The sequence below is a fragment of the Periplaneta americana genome, chromosome 13 (genome assembly GCF_040183065.1).
Source record: "Periplaneta americana isolate PAMFEO1 chromosome 13, P.americana_PAMFEO1_priV1, whole genome shotgun sequence".
Taxonomy (NCBI): Eukaryota; Metazoa; Arthropoda; class Insecta; order Blattodea; family Blattidae; genus Periplaneta; species Periplaneta americana.
In genome coordinates this window covers 59,766,952-59,788,650 of record NC_091129.1, presented here as the reverse complement: position 1 = coordinate 59,788,650, position 21,699 = coordinate 59,766,952, and the positions used below count along the sequence as shown (strand labels likewise).

The 21,699-nt window shown below is 34.0% G+C and overlaps 1 protein-coding gene and 1 non-coding gene across 4 annotated transcripts in view; one reads left to right on the top strand and one right to left on the bottom strand.

The window, feature by feature from the left end:
- LOC138711998 (biorientation of chromosomes in cell division protein 1-like 1) overlaps nt 1–10,135 on the top strand; it is a 53,496-nt gene extending 43,361 nt beyond the window's left edge. For all 3 annotated transcript variants that reach the window (XM_069843349.1, XM_069843348.1, XM_069843346.1), the window contains one exon: nt 8,961–10,135. In XM_069843349.1, the coding sequence (XP_069699450.1) occupies nt 8,961–9,040 (80 nt within the window). In that variant the 3' untranslated portion in view covers nt 9,041–10,135. The remainder of the gene's footprint in view (nt 1–8,960) is intronic.
- Nucleotides 10,136–20,457: 10,322 nt separating this feature from the next.
- TRNAY-AUA (transfer RNA tyrosine (anticodon AUA)) lies at nt 20,458–20,529 on the bottom strand. The gene has a single exon. It is a non-coding gene; the product is annotated as a tRNA-Tyr (tRNA).
- Nucleotides 20,530–21,699: the final 1,170 nt, after the last annotated feature.

Sequence of the window (21,699 nt, the reverse complement as noted above, 5' to 3'; positions counted from 1 at the left end):
CAGTTTTGATTTGTGCATATGTAGTGAGATGCCTATTGTAATCACTGTTAGCCTATTGAATGCACCCTTTGTTCCCATGTACAGACCCAGAAACAAAATTTGGGCCACCTGAATTTTGTTTCTGGATCTTTACAAATCCAAACTGTGAATGCTGCTTCTCATCATACAATAATAGTTCGTAATCAGAAAATATCAGTCTTTTTTTGTGAAGTGTATTTTGAAAACTAGGGCATTTATTGTGCTATTGCAGCTGTTACTTTCAAAATGGCGAAAAATTGCATTCCCCCTTCCCATTTAAATGTTCCACTTTCTCAATTTCGGACTCAACGAAAAATTCTAATCTCTGTTTATGATTATCTTTTATAACGATACCACATGTCAAACATTTCCTTCATATTCAAAATGACAATAAATTCGTGGTTGGTTCTCTAACATCTGGTCACTAAATAGGATCTGAGAAGAGACTGAAGATAGAAATGTTCGTACAGAAACCACTGGACTGTAATTTTACTTTTGATACATCTATGTAACAGTGGCAGTTACAGACTTTTTTTTTCCTTTGTTAAAACTTCATCCTTATACTGTAATGATGATGATATTAATGTATTAGTAGATTATTATTTTGTTATAGGAGTTAAAGGTTCAAGACTTAAGACCAAGACAAATCTACCAAAAATATTTTCCTATAGTCACTATAGAATGTAATTGTTCTGTATAGGGCCTGGAAGTTCATGTCCTAAAAACTATTAAATATGCAGACAAATATACCCTTAAAAAGTGAAAAATATTTGTATGCACTAATAAAATAATGAAGCGAAGTTACATTTTCTGTAACTTACGTACTATGTTACATAATAATAAGGAATAATGTAAGTTTTAATCTGGTGAAGTGCTGTGAGTTCGTGGGTACAAGCAGCAGTGGTAGCGGGAAGTGGCTTGCTGCTGGTCAGTAGACAGAAACACTGGAAACATTCGCCAGGACACACTGTAGTTCAAGAAAATAAAAAATGTGAACAGTAATGTCATTCACAACGTCATGAAGTGAATAATTCACTCATAGCTTGGTACAGGAGAGAAATGTGTTATAATTATTATTATTATTAATATAGGCCATTCAGTGTCTCGTGAAACCTACTTGCCCATGAAGGGAAGAAAAAAATGGACTGAGAAGCTTCCTTCCCTCGCTATGCTTTGACTTGCTAGCTAGCTTGCTTACTCCCCCATAAGGTTCTTACTATATGCTACAGCACACGAATGCATTTTGTTTCACGAAATAACGAATGACCTAAACAAAGCATATAAAATATAAGGAGAAATTAGATATCTTCATGACTTTTATTGAATTTCGTAAGCTTATAACACATTTCTTTCCTCTACCAAGCTGAGTCTCGTAGCTTAATGCAAGCAAGAAATATGTTTAGCCATTATGTGAAATTGAATGAGAGTGTTGGTAGTTGGTATAATGATAGTGTAAAAACACATTATTGCACAGTAGAAAGAAGTAAATAAAGAAAATGGAAATACGAAGATTCTAACCAGGCTCTCATGTTAGTCTACATCATTATCCTTTCAGCCACATAAAAATTCTGTCAGACAAGCTGAAACTGATGGGTATAACTAAAACGTTTTAAAACGTAATTTTCTTTTTAAATAGCTATCTGTGCCTATTTAAAATACCGAACAGTACAAGCGAAATGGTAGAAATAAATCAGGGATTGCGACAAGGGTGTCCCCTCTCACCCACTATGTTTAATATATATATGGACGAAGTCATACAAATATGGATGACGAAGATTGAACATTTTACCATTAATAAGCTAAATTTTACAACATTATTTTATGCAGACGATCAAGTGATAATTAGTGGCAGTGAAAATGAACTACAGAAAGCAATTTTCAGATTGAATAAAGTAGCCATTGATTTTAATATGAAAATCTCAGCAGAAAAAACAAAAACTATGGCATTTGTAGGATCACAACCATTACGGGTGAAAATTGAATTAAATAATATAATTGTACAACAAGTAAATACATTTAAATATTTAGGCTGCAATGTGACTTACAAGGCAAACTCAGAGATTGAAACTAAAATCAATGTTTTTAATCATTTTTGCGGAACTCTACGACGAACATTGGGCAGAACAGTGAGGAAAGAAACTTTATTAAAATTTTACAAAATTATGGTTCTACCAGCATTCCTTTATGGCAGTGAGAGTTGGACATTAAGAAAATATCAAGAATGTAGAATTGTAGCTAGCGAAATGAAGTTCTTAAGATATGTGGCAGGTTACACCTTGATAGATAAGAAGAGAAATGAAGATATAAGGAAGGAGCTAAAAATGGAAAGTTTAATCCAGACGATTAACAATTACAGAACTAACTGGATACAACATGTAGATCGAATGCCTGAAACATGCATAACAAAAGCTGCTCTACAGTACATGCCTAGAGGAAGAAGATCGCTGGGAAGACCTAGAAAGAGATGGCGAGATCAATTGTGAGGAGACGTAACAGGCCATTCGAGAGGCCTAATACTTGTTTGAAGATGATGATGATGATGATGATGATGATGATGATGATGATGATCTGTGCCTATAATCCAGATGTTGGGTCTGTTCTGCAAACTCTACAATTTGATATGGGTTTATTAAAATATTGTGTTATGACCACTTACAGAGGATGTGCCATTTGAAACTGAGATCATAATTTTTTGGTGAATGCTATCATCTCGTTGGTCTATTAGAATGTGAACTGAACTGTCAATCAAAATATGGTTGTGTTCTCTCTTGACACATGACATATTTCGAAGTCCACTTAGCTCAAAGCTCAACTCAAAAGATGAAGAATTAAGCCATTTTGCAAAGGGAACTCTATTAAATTTAATCACTTTCACATAGTTGTCTTGAGCCATGAAGGGTATTTAATTTTTTAAGTTACAGGTAACATATATATATATATATAATTTTTATTGGTTGAGAGAATTATCTTCCAACTAGAAAGGCACTCACTTGACTGTTGAGGTGATGCCCTCCTATATACAAGGTGTGATCAAAAAGTTTTCGAAAGTGTCTATTCCACACTGTCAACTTCTTCTTGAGAGATGGTACACCTGTCCCAACACTGTTGCCACTGCTCGAAGCGCTTCTGAAATTCTTCCTCTTTAAACACCTCCAAAGCCTTCTGCAATTCATGCTAGATAACAGTAATATTCTCGAAGCAGTGCCTGGGGGTCTCATTTTAAGTTTCGGGAACAAAAAGAAATCAGTTGGAGCCAGATCTGGAGATTAGGTGGAGTGGGGAACAGTAGACATTCTATTCTTTGCCAAAAACTGGTGGACAGAAATGGGTTTGTGCGCGGGATCATTGTCGTGATGCAGGAACCAGTCACTGGTTATAAACCAGGAGTCATTTTGAAGCTATTCTTTAAGATCTGTGCCACATGGCTTTCCTTTTGATCATTTGAAAGGAGATGAGGCACGAACTTTGCGGCAATTTTTGTCATGTTCAGAATGCTTTGAACAATTCCAACTGAGACTTCCAAAACATCAGAAATTTCCTGTATTGTAACACACGTATCATTTAACACAATTTCCCTCACCTGAGCAATATTTTCATTAGTTTTGCTTGAACAGGGTCATTCTGAACGATTTGCATCCTGAACTGACGTCACACCACCTTTAAATTTAGAAAACCAATAAAATACTTCAGATTTGTCAATTGCTTCCTTCCCATAAGCTGTTCTTAGCAGTTGATAGGTTTCTGTTGCACTTTTTCCGAGTTTGAAGCAAAATTTGATGCGTATTCATTGTTATTTGTAATTCCGCATTTTTGCTAGACACAGAAATCATCACATGCATAAAACACATGTTCAATTCACATTTTGTAACTCTACACTGGAAGGTCAGAGCAGGTCGCACGAACCTCATTTTAAACAGAAGGGAGGAGTGCTGCATGTATAGTTTTGAACATAATAAAAGACATCTCAATGACAAATTCGTTCTGAAGCTATTCCAAAAACTCTTTGATCATACCTCGTACTCATTTTAAACAGAAGGGAGTGCTGCATGTATAGTTTTGGACATAATAAACGACAGCTCAATGGCAAATTCGTTCTGAAACCATTCTGAAAACTATTTGATCACATTCATATGTAGGGATCTGTCTTAAGGAAGTTCCAATTCAGCCTGCTTGCAGTCTGTATACGTGCTCCCAACATGAATGCATGGTTGCAAAGTAAAATAAGAAGAAAATTATTTCTGATTTCTGACTGTGAATTGTATTGTTTTACATGTTAAAAAGATGAAGCGGAAGTGTGTTTTAAATGATACCTTGAAAAAACAATTTCATGCTCTGAATGGAGAGAAGCTATAAAAATGACAACCAATATCTGTGTGGTGCATTCCTTACTGGGCAGATCTCAGGACAGTACCTTCTGCAGGCATTGCCACAGGAAGCACGAAACCCTTGCACACGTCCTGGAATTCTGTCTGTAGAGGAAGGTCCTGCAAAGCAGCATTCGGGGCATAATGGCTCAAAGCTGTGTGGGATTGTGGCTACACTGTTTATGAGGAGGTCTCTGGTTTGGCTACTGATGGCAGTAGCAGACGCATCGATATCATCGCATTCAGACCATTTTCGAAACATGGATTAATATTAGACCCTACTGTCACGTATTACAAAACTGAATACAAGTTAGACACTGTTAATGTTATTGGCTTAATGGTTGGGGCACGAGGAAATATTTCCAAATTTCTGGTGCAGTTTTGGACTTCACAGGAACTACAGAAGTCGTATCTTTTTCCCTCAACCCAATATGAGCAAATGCTGGGTAACTTTCGGTGCTGTACCCCGGACTCATTTCACCTTCATCTCATTCAGATGCTAAATAACCTAAGATGTTGATAAAGCGTCGTAAAATAACCTACTACTATTCACTATATCTCTTAGATATTGCGACTGCTGTGCTTAAGGGGGTCTATTTCCATATTAAGAAATCAATTTTTTTGGCAGTAATTATAAATTTTAATATATTTTCTGTGTAAGAGGAAATCATACTCCTCCATTTCTCTTATTTTATTTATTTTTTTGTAAATTCTTTTATATATTAGAAAGCTATAATAAAATTGTTGTAATTTTATATTAGACTTTTGTTATTTTATTATAAACTTTCAAGTTGTGTATATCACTTTGTCCATGTAGCAGTTCTCATGAGGAAATAAATAAAGAAAAGTAGGCTAGCATTGATAATAATGGTTCAGAAGTAGAATGTAGTTTCTGCCATGCTGTGATTAGCATTGGCCATGAAGGTAAAGCTGATGTAATCGGTCACAGAACTATAAAGAAGCATAAAATTACTGTGGCTGCAAGAAATTCTAGTCAACAATAACTTAGTTTTCTTTTTTTAAACAGGAGGATTTTGTGACCAAGAAACAGCTTGTTGCATAAGAAGCAACTGATATTTCATACAGTGAAACGTAAGTCATAAGTCTATAAACTGCACATCGGCAATAATGGAAAAGTTTGTGAACAAGAAATTCACCTGTGTACAAACAAAATTCAAGGCCATTATTGTAATTAACTCCTTTTGCGAAAAGAACAAAATTTTTTATTCTTTGAAAAGTGCAAAGTATTGTTCTTTAATAATGGACTGATCGAATCATACATACGTACGTACTGTTCTGCTCAAAGGCAGTCTTTACAGCAAACCCAACATTCTCCAATCCTTCCTATTTTCTGCTTTTCTCTTAGTCTCTCCTTGTCTGTCATTCATACCGTCTTCTGCCCTGAACTCTTCTGCCATTCACCATTCCTTCCAGTGCATCCTTCAGTAGGCAGTTTCATCTTTTTTTTCTTCCCGATCAGTTTCACATTCATTCTTTCTTCACCCACTCTTTCCAACACAGCTTCATTTCTTATTCTTCTGTCCATTTCACACGCTGTATCCTTCTCCATATCTACATTTCAAATGCATTTAGCCATTTCTCTTCGTTAATTCGTAATGTCCATGTTTCTGCCCGATACAATACCATACTCCACACAAAGCACTTCACTACTTTCTTCTTTAATTCTTTTTCCAGAGTCCGCAGAAGATGCTCCTTTTTCTATTAAAAGCTTCCTTTGTCATTGCCATCCTTTTGACTTCCTGGCAGCAGCTTATGTTCGAATCATATTGATACTAAAATAGTGTCGATTATGATACAATACTTTTCTCCTGAAAATGGTATTGAAAGTGAAATGTTTGAGTTGCTAAACTGTTTGAGGAAACTTCTTATCCTCTTGCTGGTCACGTTTTTAAAACTATAGAAAAACATGAAATTGCTGAGAAAGTGATAGGGATTTCAGCAGATAATACAAATATTGACTTTGATGGGTTAGCAAGAAAAGAGAAGAACAATGTGTTCACAAAACTTCAAGAAAAACTAGACAGAAGCATAGTGGGTGGTGGCTGTGGAGCCCACATAATTCACAATGGAGTTCAGACAGCTGTAAATATGTTGGCAGTGGATGTTCAGGTGATTCTGGGGAAGGTGTATCAGTATTTCCACATTTACTGTGAGCATTGAAAGCTTCGAGTCTTTTTGTTCCTTTGTGGATACTGATTATAAAAGTATCTTAGATTTCAGCAAAACATGATGGCTATCTCTTGAACTTGCGTTAAATCACACTTCATTGAAATCTATGATAGACTATAATAATATGTTTGTCACAAGAGAGGTGTCCAAGAATATTACACGATTTTTTCCTCCTCTTACCGTTTCTGAAATCACAGGTATCAGTCTTTTCACAGGCCATTCAAAGTATTGAACGTGAAGTGGCAACAGACTGAGATGTTCCTTAACAGCAATGTCAAAAAGGAGTTCGAAAATATTTGCAAGGAAGTTTGATGATACAAAATATGTTCAGAAGCTATAACCGCCACAGTGGCCCAGTGCTAGAGCGTTGGATATCTAAGCCAGGGGGCTCAGGTTCAAATCCCTCTCTATCTTGAATTTGTAATTTGTGTTAGGCAAGCCTGCAGTCTGGAGAACACGAGTTTTCTCTGGGTATTTTGGTTCCACTATGGCATCCCAACAATCTTCCACCTTACATTACGAGTGTAATGTGGACCCACCACTTGTGGTGCACTCTGGTGGTGGTCATGAACTATGTGGTCTAGGCTTGGCATTAGCGACTGCTCATAGAATTGGTGTGAATAACAAGTTAAGCAAAATAAGATTTGCAAGTATAGTGCAATACCATATTTCTCTGTTCTTGTTGGTGTAACTATGTATGAGATTTATTTCATATTAAACCTTTTGATAGACCTGTAACAACAGAGAATAATGTTGACTGTCTGCACCTTCTGTTTGGTTTGACAGTCTGTCTGTATTTTCCGGACTTATTAAAGAGTGACGAGCCAAGAGGATTTTAATATCATGTACAATGTTGTCTTGACGAAATTCTCACCACCATTTCTTCTTTCATAGTCAACATCACATTTTCTTTGATTTCTCTTCTTGTCATCCTTCATCAAGAATTGGATTCGAATTCGGTTATGTTTCCCAGTGGGCATTCTAAATAATCTACACATTGACAAGTAGCAGTATTTCTCAATTAAAAGACCAGAATAATACAAGCCTATCAATTCAGGCAATAAAAGGAACATTTAAACTACGTAGTTTCTGGTTGAGAAATCACAGTTGCATTAGACTGACTGATAATTGTAAGTTATGCCACTGAGCCACAGTATATTCATATTGAATTCAATATTATAATCCTTGATATCAGAGTTATATAATTGGCACTCTAATATAGAAAAGAAGTCGGTTTGAAATCAATTTCAAATTGCTAACACAAATCTAAAAATAATAAGGAAAGGATACAACAATGATTCGTTTGTGATTCTGTTTCGACTCTGTTATAGAAGAAACATCCTTAATCAATATTTTCAGTCATTCGTGAAGAACTCTCTATCTAGTTCCAAATTTTGAATTTATTTTTACTTCTTTCCGAAAAAATCTCTTAATACCACAGTAGATGAAGTCTCTGTAAAGCAAGATGTAATGTAATTATAATATCAACTGAAACTAAGATGTAATGTATAATGTGCAGCAGATATAATTTCTGTAAAAATTATTTTTTTGTCTTAATGTTACTCCTGTATGAAGAAGCATGTAACTTATGCTTACCTGTAGTTCACTACTTCTGTACTTAGATTTGTTCCCCTTCATACAGCTATGTACAGCTTTTCAGTGGTTGTAGTGCATGATTCTTTTAATATTGTTTCTTTTGCCTTGCTTATTTTCATTAGTATTATTATTAATATTATTATTGCTACTATTCATACATAGATTAGGAATAAGGAATTTTTTATTACTTCAAATTAAATACCTGTATTTGTTGTCTGCCCTGTGTGCTAGTCTGTAATTTCATGAACTATGTCACTGTGAACACTAATGTAATGCTTCTTCTACACTATGCACATCTACTTTTAAAACTAAAATCTCCCCAGCTATATAATATTCTTCTGTGTGTCATCACTGGTATAATTAATTAAAACAGTTTTGATAAACGTTTTTGGAAATAAACCGAAGAGTTTCTATTGTAATTGTAATAACTTTCACAAAAAAATCGTAAGATACTAAGTCGAGGGAATATGGAAGATGTGATGTTCCATTACTGTTTTTCTAATTTTTAACAAAATTGATATTTGCATGTACTTAGCCAGTATCATAGTAACATAGTTCACAAAATCACATGCATGTATATGTACAATGCATGTTAGTACTGCCAACCCACAAAATGACTCTATTATATTAATAAACAGATATTTCTCATAAATTCCCATCTGTATATGAATAATCAACTGGAAAAGCATTTCAATGAAATACCTCTTACATTGTAGTGGCGTTATAAGAAACTGAAGCTGTGAATTTGCACACGTCTGCATTTAATTTTCACACATTATGTTGTTTCCACAGAAGCGGTCGCAAACTGTGCCACTAACAACACGTCTGACTTCACTGAGACATTGCCACCTTCAGCCAAACGAAGAAGATGATTGCAACATTTTGAGGTTCCAGTATGTCGAACCCTTGTTATGTTGTGCTAAAGGTAGTCATTGGCGTGAACACATTCATTCCTCTTCATACAGTACTTTTTTTTTTTTTTTTACATAGAAACATAGTGTGCCGTGTGAAACAAAAACCGTGGCCATGTTACAGTACATCGACATGCATCAGTACGTCAGTGCTCTCCACAGCTAGTTGTAAACCGGACCTGCATATTAGATTTACTTTGTATGAGAAAGGAAGAAGTGACATAAATAACTGCATCTAGTTGGAAGTGCATTTTCCTTTTGTACTACTTAACTTTACGTTGAGTACCTTACCAAATGTTTTCCTTCGAAAACATGTTAAATGGTTGGGTATTGTTCCCCAGACTGATTGAATTGTGTCTGTGAAGAAAATTCTGTCTTTTTCCGTCTTTACTTTTTTTTTTTTTTAATTTACTTCCTGTGATGTTTTAGAACTAATATAAAATTATATTGCTTAAGCTCCTAGAACTAGTAAGTAGTTTAAAAGCATTGTAAACAGAAAATCTCGACATATTGTTTAAGAGTCCAAAATCTTCTTCACAACCCAATCATCATTAAAGAAAGCCCTAAATCTCATATTACTTGCGTTTGTTTACATTAATGTCTCATTATTCCCCTCGTCTTTCATATAACTGAGAATAAGTAACTTACAAATAAGAAGTCAATAACTTCATTGTATATAGTAGTGGGAGCAACTACTGAAATGTTCCAATGTGTTTTCTTTTAATGTTGAAGTATACATAGGTTATAGCTTTCATGTAAACAATTTTTATTCGTACATCATATTTGCTACATGTAAGCTATGTAATTTTATGTTTCTGTAATTTAATCTTAATGTAAATTATCAGCATTCACTGTGTTTTATATTTTTAAAAGTTGAGCATTCTTAATTTGCACTCTGTTATTGATGTGTCCCAGAATATATACGTAATATTTGGAAGTTTAAATATTTAAATTGCATATTACATTTATGATAGAGGTACATTATTTATTAGATTGTAACCCTTTTGTTGTAGATATATTCACTGAAGCTTAGTAAAAATTAATGTTTGTTTTGTAGTTCTTCATATAATGCTTTTGGTTTCTTGTAAACCTATCCTTTTAACATTCTTCAAACAGCAGATGTACTTAAGTTATTTAACACCAATTATTTCTTATCAGTGTAGAAAAAATTTTGAATATGAACAACATCCAAATACATCTTCATAACCACAGAAAACAAAATACTGCAGTTCTATATTATATTCATGATTCAGTAATGTAGGTCATTAAAAACATTATAATACACATATTTCAGCTGTCCACATTAAATCTTAAATGTGGCGTGAAATAATCTCGTATCAGTAAAATGCTTTACTTCAGATTGTTTACTTCTTGGCTAAGGACGTAATGTTTTAAGTTTCCTATTTTTTAAGCATTCTATGAATAATGTTTCATGTGTGAAGGTATCCATGTATTGCAGTAGATTATAAAGTACCCAGCTTAATTAAAATGCGAATTTATAAAACTAAGCTGTGACAGCTATTTTCTGATTCATTATATTTCTGCTTTTGATGTTAAATTACCTATAAAGCACTTAGTGAAGTGTGTATTTCCAAAGTAGGTTGGTCAAGATTGCTCAGTTTCTAAAATCGTCCTGGTATTTGAATATCTATGTAATAATAAAGAAAGAAACAAGATTAGGTAATTTTGCTCATCTTCTTGAATCTCATGGTATAAAATGCTTCCTTTTTCCTTCCTCCAAGTTAATTATTTTATCATACACTAAACCTCGGACTCTGGTCAGTTTTACATTTTTATGCCATGACAAGGCTTGTTAGGGAGGGAAAATAGTATTACAAGTACTTGTTCATTCTGTGTTACACTTAACGACTTTTCATTCCCTTGGCCAGTCTATTTCAAATATATTCCTCATTATTTTCTTTAATATGACAGATAATTCTTAACACCGACAAAGTGAATATTATTATTATTATTATTATTATTATTATTATTATTATTATTATTATAGTTACAGTCTGGAATTTGTGTTATGAGACAAAGTACCATGTCAATACAAGCATATTATCATTTTTGTGTAGTAAAACATAATTTGAAATATGTCAGCACAATTATTATCATTCTGCTTTATCACGATTGTATTGTAGAATGACAAAACAATTACTGAGCTAGTAGGATAAATTAACACCATGGTTCATATTATGCTATTCATAATAAATTCTTATTGCTTTCATGCTTATGCATTCAGTCACTAGACTGAAAATTCTGAACAGCAAATTATTTCTGACCTTCATCAGTATGTTTCTTTTATTTTAGTGATTTATAGTTTGAAATCTATAGCTCAAAGTAATATGACCAAAGTGATGTAAAAATATAGAGACAAAATTTAAATGTACTGAGATCTTTTTCTCCTGTATATTATATCATTACTACATTCTCTGTGCACTTTTGTATAAAGATAGATTTGTTATATGAGTAGCCCAGATGCAAAACCAGCTAACTGTCAAAAAAATGAAAAATGAGATAATGGTAACCATGGTTTCAGTTCGTCATTAGCTACGTAATAAGCCATACATTCGGTTACAAATCCAACTCTAAACCTTTAAATCTAGTAAATAAAATTGCATACGGTTGCAAAACCTGCTAAGTGTGAAGAGCGTAAGGATGCAATACCTGCTAACTGCACAATGCCATGTTTACTTTTGCAAAACCTGCTAAATGTCACTGAGACAACATGGCCATATTGAGAGTTACGGATGCAAAAGCTGCTATTTCGATCTCCATAAGGATTACATTGAGCATACTAAAATAACAAATAAGATATTATTAGACGCTGATAATAAAGCTACTTTTTGCTCGTATAGTTAAATTGACTATACTGCTGCATTTAAGACATCAGCTGAGAGATTCTGCCTGCGCTTTATCGGAGTCTTCTAACCTTTTATGTTACGTGTGTTGAAGTCTTGAAGTGGTTACTGTAATTATCTTGCAGTTTTTTCGACTTTTGCCGAAATGAGTGTGGATGGATATGGTGTATCCTGTTTCAATAACTCTGTTAGTGTTGAGGGAGAAGATACAGATGATGAATAGAGTGGTACCAGTGAAAAGACGAATCCAAAAGTTTAAACAATGAAGGTAAACATTTCCAAAAGGACTACATTGCAATGGGTGTCATCCTTAAAGAAGCAAACATCAGGGACATTGAAAGACTTCTGGAATTGCACTTCGGGTAGGACTGGTTTCGGAATGCAAACCTGACATTCTACACAGAAATGTTCAACCAGCAGCAAGACCTTGCTGTTGCAGACCTTAGTGAAGATGAGTATGAACATACGGATGCAGTGGACTTCGAACCATGGATGAGGAAGAACTGAACATTTTGTAAAGTGTTATATTACATTGATGTTTGTAGAAATTGCAACACCAAGAAGGATACATGTGACTGAAATGAAATTGATATCACAGTTTAGATACATGACAATACACAAAGGCTTAGAATTACAGAACTGTACCTGATCTGTATGATTTCAGTATGGAGTGAAGCCTCCATGCTCTGCAATCAGAGCTTTTAAGCGTCGTGGTATGGAATCAAAGAGTTCCTGAATATGTTCCTGGGGAATCTCCCTCCACGCAATTTGTATGCGAGTCCACAAAGCTTCCAAGAGTGTGTGCTGGAGGACCATGACGAACAAGTTGCGAAATATCTGGCGAACGTGCAGGCCAGGAAAGCAGTGATACCTGTCGTTCTTCGAAGAAGACTTGCACAATCCTCGCCACATGTGACCGGACATTGTCCTGCTGAAATATGGCATGTGGAGTTGCCTGAGGGAGGGGCAGTACCTCAGACTCTAAGACCTCTCTAATGTAGCGGTTGAAATTCAGATTGTCCTGAATATGTAGGAAGCGAGATCGCATATTGTATCACACTAGGAACTTGTCCGCAATGCCGCTCAACAATGCAGGCTCTCAGACTGCGTTCACCACGGTAGCGCTTAACACGTATGTGACCATCACTGCAGGCCAAGTTGAAGCGGGACTCGTACGAACACACTACATTTGGTACTCTGTTTTACACATCTCCCGAGTTTGGGTTCGTTCGGTCCATTCTTTCTGGGTGTTGCACTTTTCACAAACAGTAGTACATAAGGAAACCTTCAAACTATAACATTAGTATTCTATTCTCTTTTTTACTTTTTTATAGTACAATGTTTGTGTGTTTGATAATATTTAGGTATGTAACGAAAATAAGAATATTCTCTTCTACCGTCAGTTTGTTTCCAAGTTAGTCTTGTCAGATAAACTGTTAACATTGATCAAATACCAGGTTTTGCAAACTAATGTATCGTTAATATGGCTACCTATAGAGTTGCAAATCCTGCTAACTGCTCTGTTCGGCTGCAAAACCTGCTATTTGCAAATTAATATACAAAATAACTAATTACCTATTAATCATATATTTCTGAGCTGTAGGAAGACAGACTAAATATTTTTTCCCCATTATTTAAACTAGAAATCATGCCTCTAGCATCTGTGGATAAGTTTTTACACAATTTTCCTCATTTGCCAAAATTCGTCTAACTTGCAAATAGCTGGTTTTGCAAATTGGCTACTCATATGTAGAAGAAAATAAAATGGTATATCTCAGTGCCCTGTGAAGAAAAATTACTGATATTAAAATATATTTGAAAAAAAAAATACATTTGGTGAGGTAAATATACGAAATAGAGAAAAATATCTTCAAATCCAGAATCTTTGTTGTGGGAATTACTATTATAATTAACAACTATATGGTACGTGACTTCTTATAACTCTTATAAATGAACATCAAAACTGACATACTTTTTCCATCTTAGTTTTTAAGGGCGTCTGTTTGTATTTTTATATCTTCTATAATCCGTATAATTTGGAATAGCTTAAGTGTCATAACGAATTACATAGTTTTGTGGAAACTTGCAATCTTACAGTACAGCTACTTCAAATCTTAATAGATGCATTAGCCAGTTTTATACAATTCCTAAAGAAAATAATCAGAACTCCTTTACATAAGGTCTAATTTATTTATGTACTCTAGTCACAACAGAAATTAGAATCGTGACTGGAGTGTTAAATTAATTGCAAAAGTCCTTATATAAGACGAAGTCTCATGTTTGATTGATGTATGAAAACTCGTAAAAGTTAAATTAATTTCCTTCTTGTAGTTTTTAATTACTGTTGTAAACAACAAAATAATTCGCAGCTCTCCCTCCTGATCCCTCAGAATATACATACATATATTGAACAATTATATAAGAATAGAAATGAGTGCATGAAACAAAAGTAATATTTTGAATTTATATGACATCTCTTGACCGATTGTTATATTTTTTAATTTAACCTTGTAGATTCTACAAAAGAGTAGGTAATTACAAACAGCACAGTGTTCAAGATGTGTAAATAGTTATTTATCCAACTTGTTTGTAAAGTGAAACTCTCAGCACAAGCTGTTGATGAATGCTGATATTACATGATTACAAAGAAAGTCCACGTCACAAACAAAATTGCGTACATAATTTTACCCACTGCCATAAAAAACACCTTGCCATCATAGAAATGGAATGCTGTTACTATTACTGTTATACAGAGTGTATCAAAAAGTTAAGTCAATCATTAAGGGCGTATAGAGGACCTGATTTGCTGAAAAATACGTTAATACAGTTTTTTGAATTCGTGCCCCTTTGAGTGGCATGATGATTAACTTTTATATGAATAATAGTTGCATAGGTATGGCCGTCAAATTGCTTATCAAAATCACAATGCTATAATTAGCAAAATATTACAACATTTACAGTGTTAAACACTTTCGGCATAAAATGCCATCTTTAGAACACGTAACAATACAAGAATATGAATATTTCATGTGGAAACATTATGACTGATAGAATATATGGTGGTTACATATTAAAATATTTAAAACCAGATTAAGCTATATATGAAAATGGACACATTAAAATGAGTGTTGCTGAATGATAAAATAAAATTACATGATTAAAATACATATATATTATCTTCTTGCAGAAGTTAGTACATGGTGCAAGTGTCAGGTCGTTAAAACTGAAAATAATATATTTGTGTAAGAAATGGGCTAATGAATTTGATATTGTATTACAAAGGAATTGTGGTTTGATAGTAGTTGCTTAAACTATTATAAAACTTACGTGATGTGGAAGTTAAGAGGAGCCCTGTGCTGACTGTGCACTACAATGGTACTGACACTCTCTCTGTGTTTACAGTCTGTTATCCGTTATCAAGACATATGTCATCTGTTTTGTGGAGGGGGTAAGGTTAAATGGAACTTTTGATGTGGTAATTTGTTTATATAAATTGTATAGTGGTTTGTTATATTAGTAATTTGTTTGTTTGAAAGCTGGGTTCCTTGATTGTAGGCCTTCGTGATAAAATTGCTGTTAAATGACTTCATCATTATTTATTATGACATTATGGCTGCAAATGGAAAGAAAGAAAGATTTTATTCTCGTGGCATAAACAAAACAAACTTAGTGGGGTCTGTCTTAGAAAATTAAGACAGTTATAAGTTAAAAAAAACAAAACAAAACGCCACGATTCAATATTTAGTTCATCTTCCTCCCATCTCTATCACATCTTGCAGTCTATTGGGCATGGAATCAACTAGTCTTTTCAAATAGCAACTGTTCTCAGTCATGGCATCCCAGACATTCTGGACGAACTTCCACAAATCATCGGGACGTCTTGGAAGGGGAGTGGACCAATTTATTCTCATATGCTTCTTTATTTGTGCCCCCATAGCTCAGTCAGAAGGACGTCGGAATTTAGATGTCAACATCTCAGGTTCAAATCGTCGTCACTCCTTTTCATTTTATTGTGTTACAGGATACTATAATGTAATAATATAAGAAGAAAAAACACTTGTATTATGCAGCTGTAGGCCTAATGTACAAAATCTAACATTAAATTTCTATTATTTATATTGCTAAAGAAAGATAACAGAATATAAATGATAACGTGAATATTATTTATACCACTAAAGAACAACAATAGAATATAAATGATAACTTGAATATTATTTATATCGCTAAAAAATGATAACAGAATATAAATGATAACTTGAATATTACTTATATCGCTGAAGAACCATAACAGAATATAAATGATAACTTGAATATTATTTATATCACTAAAGAATGGTAACAGAATATAAATAAGTTTAATATTATTTATACTGCTAAAGAATGATAACAGAATATAAATAACTTGAATAGGTATTATTCATATCGCTAAAGAACAATAACAATATAAATGATAACTGGAATATTACTTATATTGCTAAAGAACAATAAAAGAATATAAATGATAACTTGAATTTATATCGCTAAAGAACAATAACAAAATAAAAATGATAACTTTAATATTATTTATATCACTGAAGAACAATAACAGAATACAAATGATAATTTAAATATTATTTATATCATTAAGAAATGATAATAAAATAAAATGATAACTTGAACAAGGCTCGAACTCACAACCTTTGAATCATTAAGCGAACACTTTACTGCTGCTCTATAAGGCGCAGATGTCGAATGACTCCTGCTTAAACGTTATAGTTCCGAAACTACTTCTACAAGCGCATGCATTGTGTAACATCGCCATAATCTGAAGCAGACTTAGAAAATATTCTCTGTTCTCTGCGGCCATTTTTTTTTTGACAGCTGTACATATGAGCCTACAATGAAAATATATTTTGATAATAATAGAGATTTGCAATAATTTTGTTATTTTTCGGGTCTTTACTAAATTAAAAAAAAAAAGAGGTAAAGTGACAATCTGTATTGAAAATGAAAATATTATGTGAAAATATAATTATAAATCATTTCAGCTTGTAAAAACATTGCACACAGACTATACATTAATTGACAGGGTACAAATTTTCAAAATCATAATTTAGTCTTCATTACTTTGAATCTGTGATGGTCTCCCTCCATAGGTAACAGGAAGTAGTGGTGTGCTCCCTCTAGATATACTGTCCTGACAAAAAAAACACATTGGCTCGTAGTCTTCCCGTTTTCCTCCAGTCACACAACCCATGATGACCATAAGCTCCACCTGCTGCATTTCGTTTTCCTCATCACAGTGTTGCGACTTTTTGAAGCACGTCCTCCCCTCTAGCTGTCAAAACACTCTTGATTCTCAATTTCAGATCTCGAGGATAGCTTGCGATCGTAGCTCTGCCTTTGGGGAAGTCAGTGTAAAGGTTTCAGGTCAGATCCTTGAAGAATGTTCTCCACTTCTTCTTATTGTGCATACTTGATTTGAAAGTTTATTGATACTGCTATGTTTAGTAGTGAAAACAAAACTGTCAGGGACCAGCAGTTCTTATCTTGGACACCGAGTATGTATTTTTCATTTCATCTCCTGAGTCCATGTCTCCTTTTGTGAGATTATATAAGGTCAGTATCTCTGGTTTATTTTGTTCTCCTGAGCTTGGGTTGATTGCATCAATTTCGTGTAGAGCTGAAAGCGCAGAAAAACGACATTGTCTTTTCCAGGAATGTTGGACACAATGGTGCAGTTCGGCCAGTATCCAAACATGCTGCTTGCTGCAGGTCGATTCCTAAATCCCACGAAAACTGGCATATTTCCTTTCCCCTCCACCCCTCTCATTATGCTGACAACTTACAAATGATGAATATCACGTAGACGAGCAGCTAATGGAACTGACACGAACCAGTTGTCCATTGTTATAGTATATTTCTGCCATTTGAGACACAGATTGGCTCATCCTGTTCAGGTCTGATGACAGATTACTTTGTGCAGCCCTCAAGTTTTTGTCCCACATATAGGTGAGCCATAAGTAATGTCATTAATTCTGGTGGGTGATTCCTTGAGGAAAGAGCAACAAAAAAAAGTCAAATAAATTTTTTTTATATATATTTTTAATAGTTTTGCAATGCTGCGTGCTGCTACCAGCTGGGAGTACACATTGTGTTGCTCTAAAGCCTAAACAATTCCTTCATCTGGGTTGTTGACGGTCATGTCATCATGTCATGTACATTGCTTTTAAACACTTAAGAAAAAATACAGATATACCATTTCATTTTTGTGTTTAAACTGTGTTAGAGAACAGAGAATCAACGCTGCTTATTTCACATTAAATAATATCTTGGAAAATTTAAAATAAACTCTAGGCTACAACCTAATTTGAATTAAATGTTAAGAGAATACAGAATTACGACACACTTCTTTCAGACTAAATGGATAAGATTAAGAAATATTTCTACAATCCTATTGCAATTGAATATTCTAGAAATCGTGAACAATACGGATGCATGTTTCATGTTATAAAAACAAAATTTTAAAACATTTAGAATCCCAAAGAAAAAAATTAAAATATGCAATGCTTATGTTATGTTAAAGTAACAAACAAAATTAAAATAGTAATATTATGAAACAAGTTTATAACATTACAGTTCATTACATGAGTAAATGTTATGAAATGAACATAGCGAGTTTCATACCTTTTACAAATGCAAAAATTATTTATAACATTATAAATGAGTTTCATACTCTAATGCTATTTTTTCTTACGATAGCATTATAAAACAATATTCATCATCATTATCATCCTTGCATGTATTGGGCCTAGTGGCCCATTACGGTCTCTTGCCCACAGGATGGTAATTTAAAATTTGGTGTGGAATTCTAGAACGAGGCATTCAGATGACATGTGATCTCCAGTTTTGTCTGTATTTCTGTAAGTATTCCGTAATAGGTTCAATCTCAGTTCTTTCATAATGTCAAAATTTCTAATGTGATCCATTCTCGAGAATGGATCACATTAGAAAGTATGATGCATAAATCTCATTTCTGCTGCCGTTAATCTTTGTGAATCAATATTATGAATCGTCCAAGCTTCACTACCAAAACAGAGTATAGATCTGGCCAATGTTTTATCAATTCTGGTGCACGTGTTTTTGTACCAAGGTTGGTTTGAATATCTGATTAATTATCCCTATTGCTCTGTTAAATTAATAATTTTCTCATTCAAATCTTTTTCTTCTTCTTATGAAATTTGGTAGCCGAGATAACTAAAATTTTTTACTTGTTCAATGATCTTATTATTGATGCAAATTTTGCTACGGACTGGTTCCTTTCCTAAAAAAAGCCATCACTCTAGATTTGTCAGTTGAAATTTCCATATTGAAACTTTCTGCCATTTGATTAAAGTTGTAAACCAAGTGTTGTAAATTATCTTCTGAAGTTGCCATAAACACAATATCACCAGCAAATAATAAGGTATCTATTTGGGACAAATGACTTATTGGTATACTTCCATGTGGTTTCAATCTCCATTCCTTAATAATGTGATTCATGTATATTATAAATAATAGAGGAGATAAACTACAACCCTGTCTCACTCCTTGATTTATTCGTTTCCATTCTGAATATTTGTTTTCAATCCTAACCTGTATATGATTATTATTATTATAAATATTGTAAATAGCTGTTATTAATTGATTTGGAATACCATCATGTGCTAAAATATTCAATAATTTTTTTCTATCTACTTTGTCGAAGCCTTTCTTCATATCAATAAATGCCAGATGGGGTTCAATATTAAATTCTCTATGTTTTTCGATCAAAAGCTTCAGTGTAAAATATCCATTTGAACATGATCTGCCTTTTCGGAAACCATTTTGTGCTTCATCCAGTGTAGTGTCATAAAATTGGTTCAATTTAATTTTTAGTAATTTGGTATAAATTTTGTAGCCAGAATTTCGATTTAATTTTAATTAAATATTCCGTGAACATAGCCAATAAGAAAAGCTTATTTTATATTATACAAATGTAATTAATGATTTAAAAGATCTTTTGTCGTACTACAAGCATTTTCTTCAGCCAGTTAGAAATAGTTCCCTTCCACTTTAATTTTTGTAGTAGTAATTGGTAAGCTTACATACAATAAATCAAATTTCCCGAGCCAAATTTAAAAGGAATTGTTTCCATTTCTCCTTGTCTCAACCCATTCCTTGCATATGCGAACTGCATCTCTCCAGGCAGCTTTATAGCATTGTCACAGCGCACCAGGGTTTAAAGTTCCTTCGCGGAATGAGAACTTACACTGGTTTGGATCAAATTTCTGCACATTTAAAAGATAAAACTAAAATTCGTTCAGTCATTTATTATCAATAATATGCTCCTCTCTCAAATTGACTGAACATGTTGGGAATTAATTCAATAGCTTTCCCAAAATACGCTATGAAATATTTCATATAAAATAATTTTTTCTCAGAAAGGAAACACAAAGGAGCAAAATAGTATTAAACTTTTTTCGATGAAAAAGTAATGGAACGGAGAAAAATTCTCTCCGGCGCCGGGATTTGAACCCGGGTTTTCAGCTCTATGTGCTGATGCTTTATCCACTAAGCCACACCGGATACAACCCCGACACCGGTTAGAATCGTCTCAGATTAAGCTCCAACTCTTGGGTTCCCTCTAGTGGCCGCCCTCTGCACTACGTCATAGATGTCTATGAACGCAGGACCGAAGTCCACATATGTGCTGAGGTGCACTCGATGTGAGTGACTAGTTGGCCAGGATCCGACGGAATAAGCGCCGTCTTAAATCACGAAGTGATTTACGCATAGGCTGCGTTCATAGACATCTATGACGTAGTGCAGAGGGCGGCCACTAGAGGGAACCCAAGAGTTGGAGGTTAATCTGAGACGATTCTAACCGGCGTCGGGGTTGTATCCAGTGTGGCTTAGTGGATAAAGCATCAGCACGTAGAGCTGAAAACCCGGGTTCAAATCCCGGCGCCGGAGAGAATTTTTCTCCGTTCCATTACTCTTTCATCGTATGATGACGCAGAATATCTGCATGGAAATATCATATGTACTTCGGTACATTAAAATAATATATATATATTAAACTTTTTGGTTTTAAATAACTCATTGAATAACCCCTTGAAATTAATGACATTACTTACGGTTCACCCTGTATACTTCGAGCTTTACTTTGTAATATGTTTTTGCATAACATAATGCAAATATTTTGATGCCATATTTGGCCGGATTTCTGGGCAATGGATATCATCCACGAAATCTACATAACATTTAGTCTTTTGTTACATATTCATTCAGTGAATATACCATCTTCATAATGTTTGAAAAAAGTGTCTAGAATTAACGAATTTTTACAAGCTTGTCTAAAACTAAATGCTCTTCACAATCATCTGTCTCATCAAACTGTAAGGCTCGCAACAAAAATCACTAAACATCCACTGATTCATGACGATACAGTACAAGTCAATGTCAGTTCCATCTTGAGACCATAAATCTGAAATAACTTGATGTGAAGATTTCAACAAGTCCAAATAAAACTTTCAACTCAGCTATGTTAGTAGGCAATGATTCACGTTCTTTACTGAATCTCTCCTTTCCTGTAACTCATTCCTTAAGTTTTATCATGGCTATGGACATGGTTTTTTGTAGGTCAGTTTTGTGTCAGCATGATTTATTCTTTCCTGCGGCCCCCCAAAAAAAACTAAATAATCTGCAAATATTGCGCATTGCCTTCCTTTCATACTCTGAAGAGTTTCTACACAA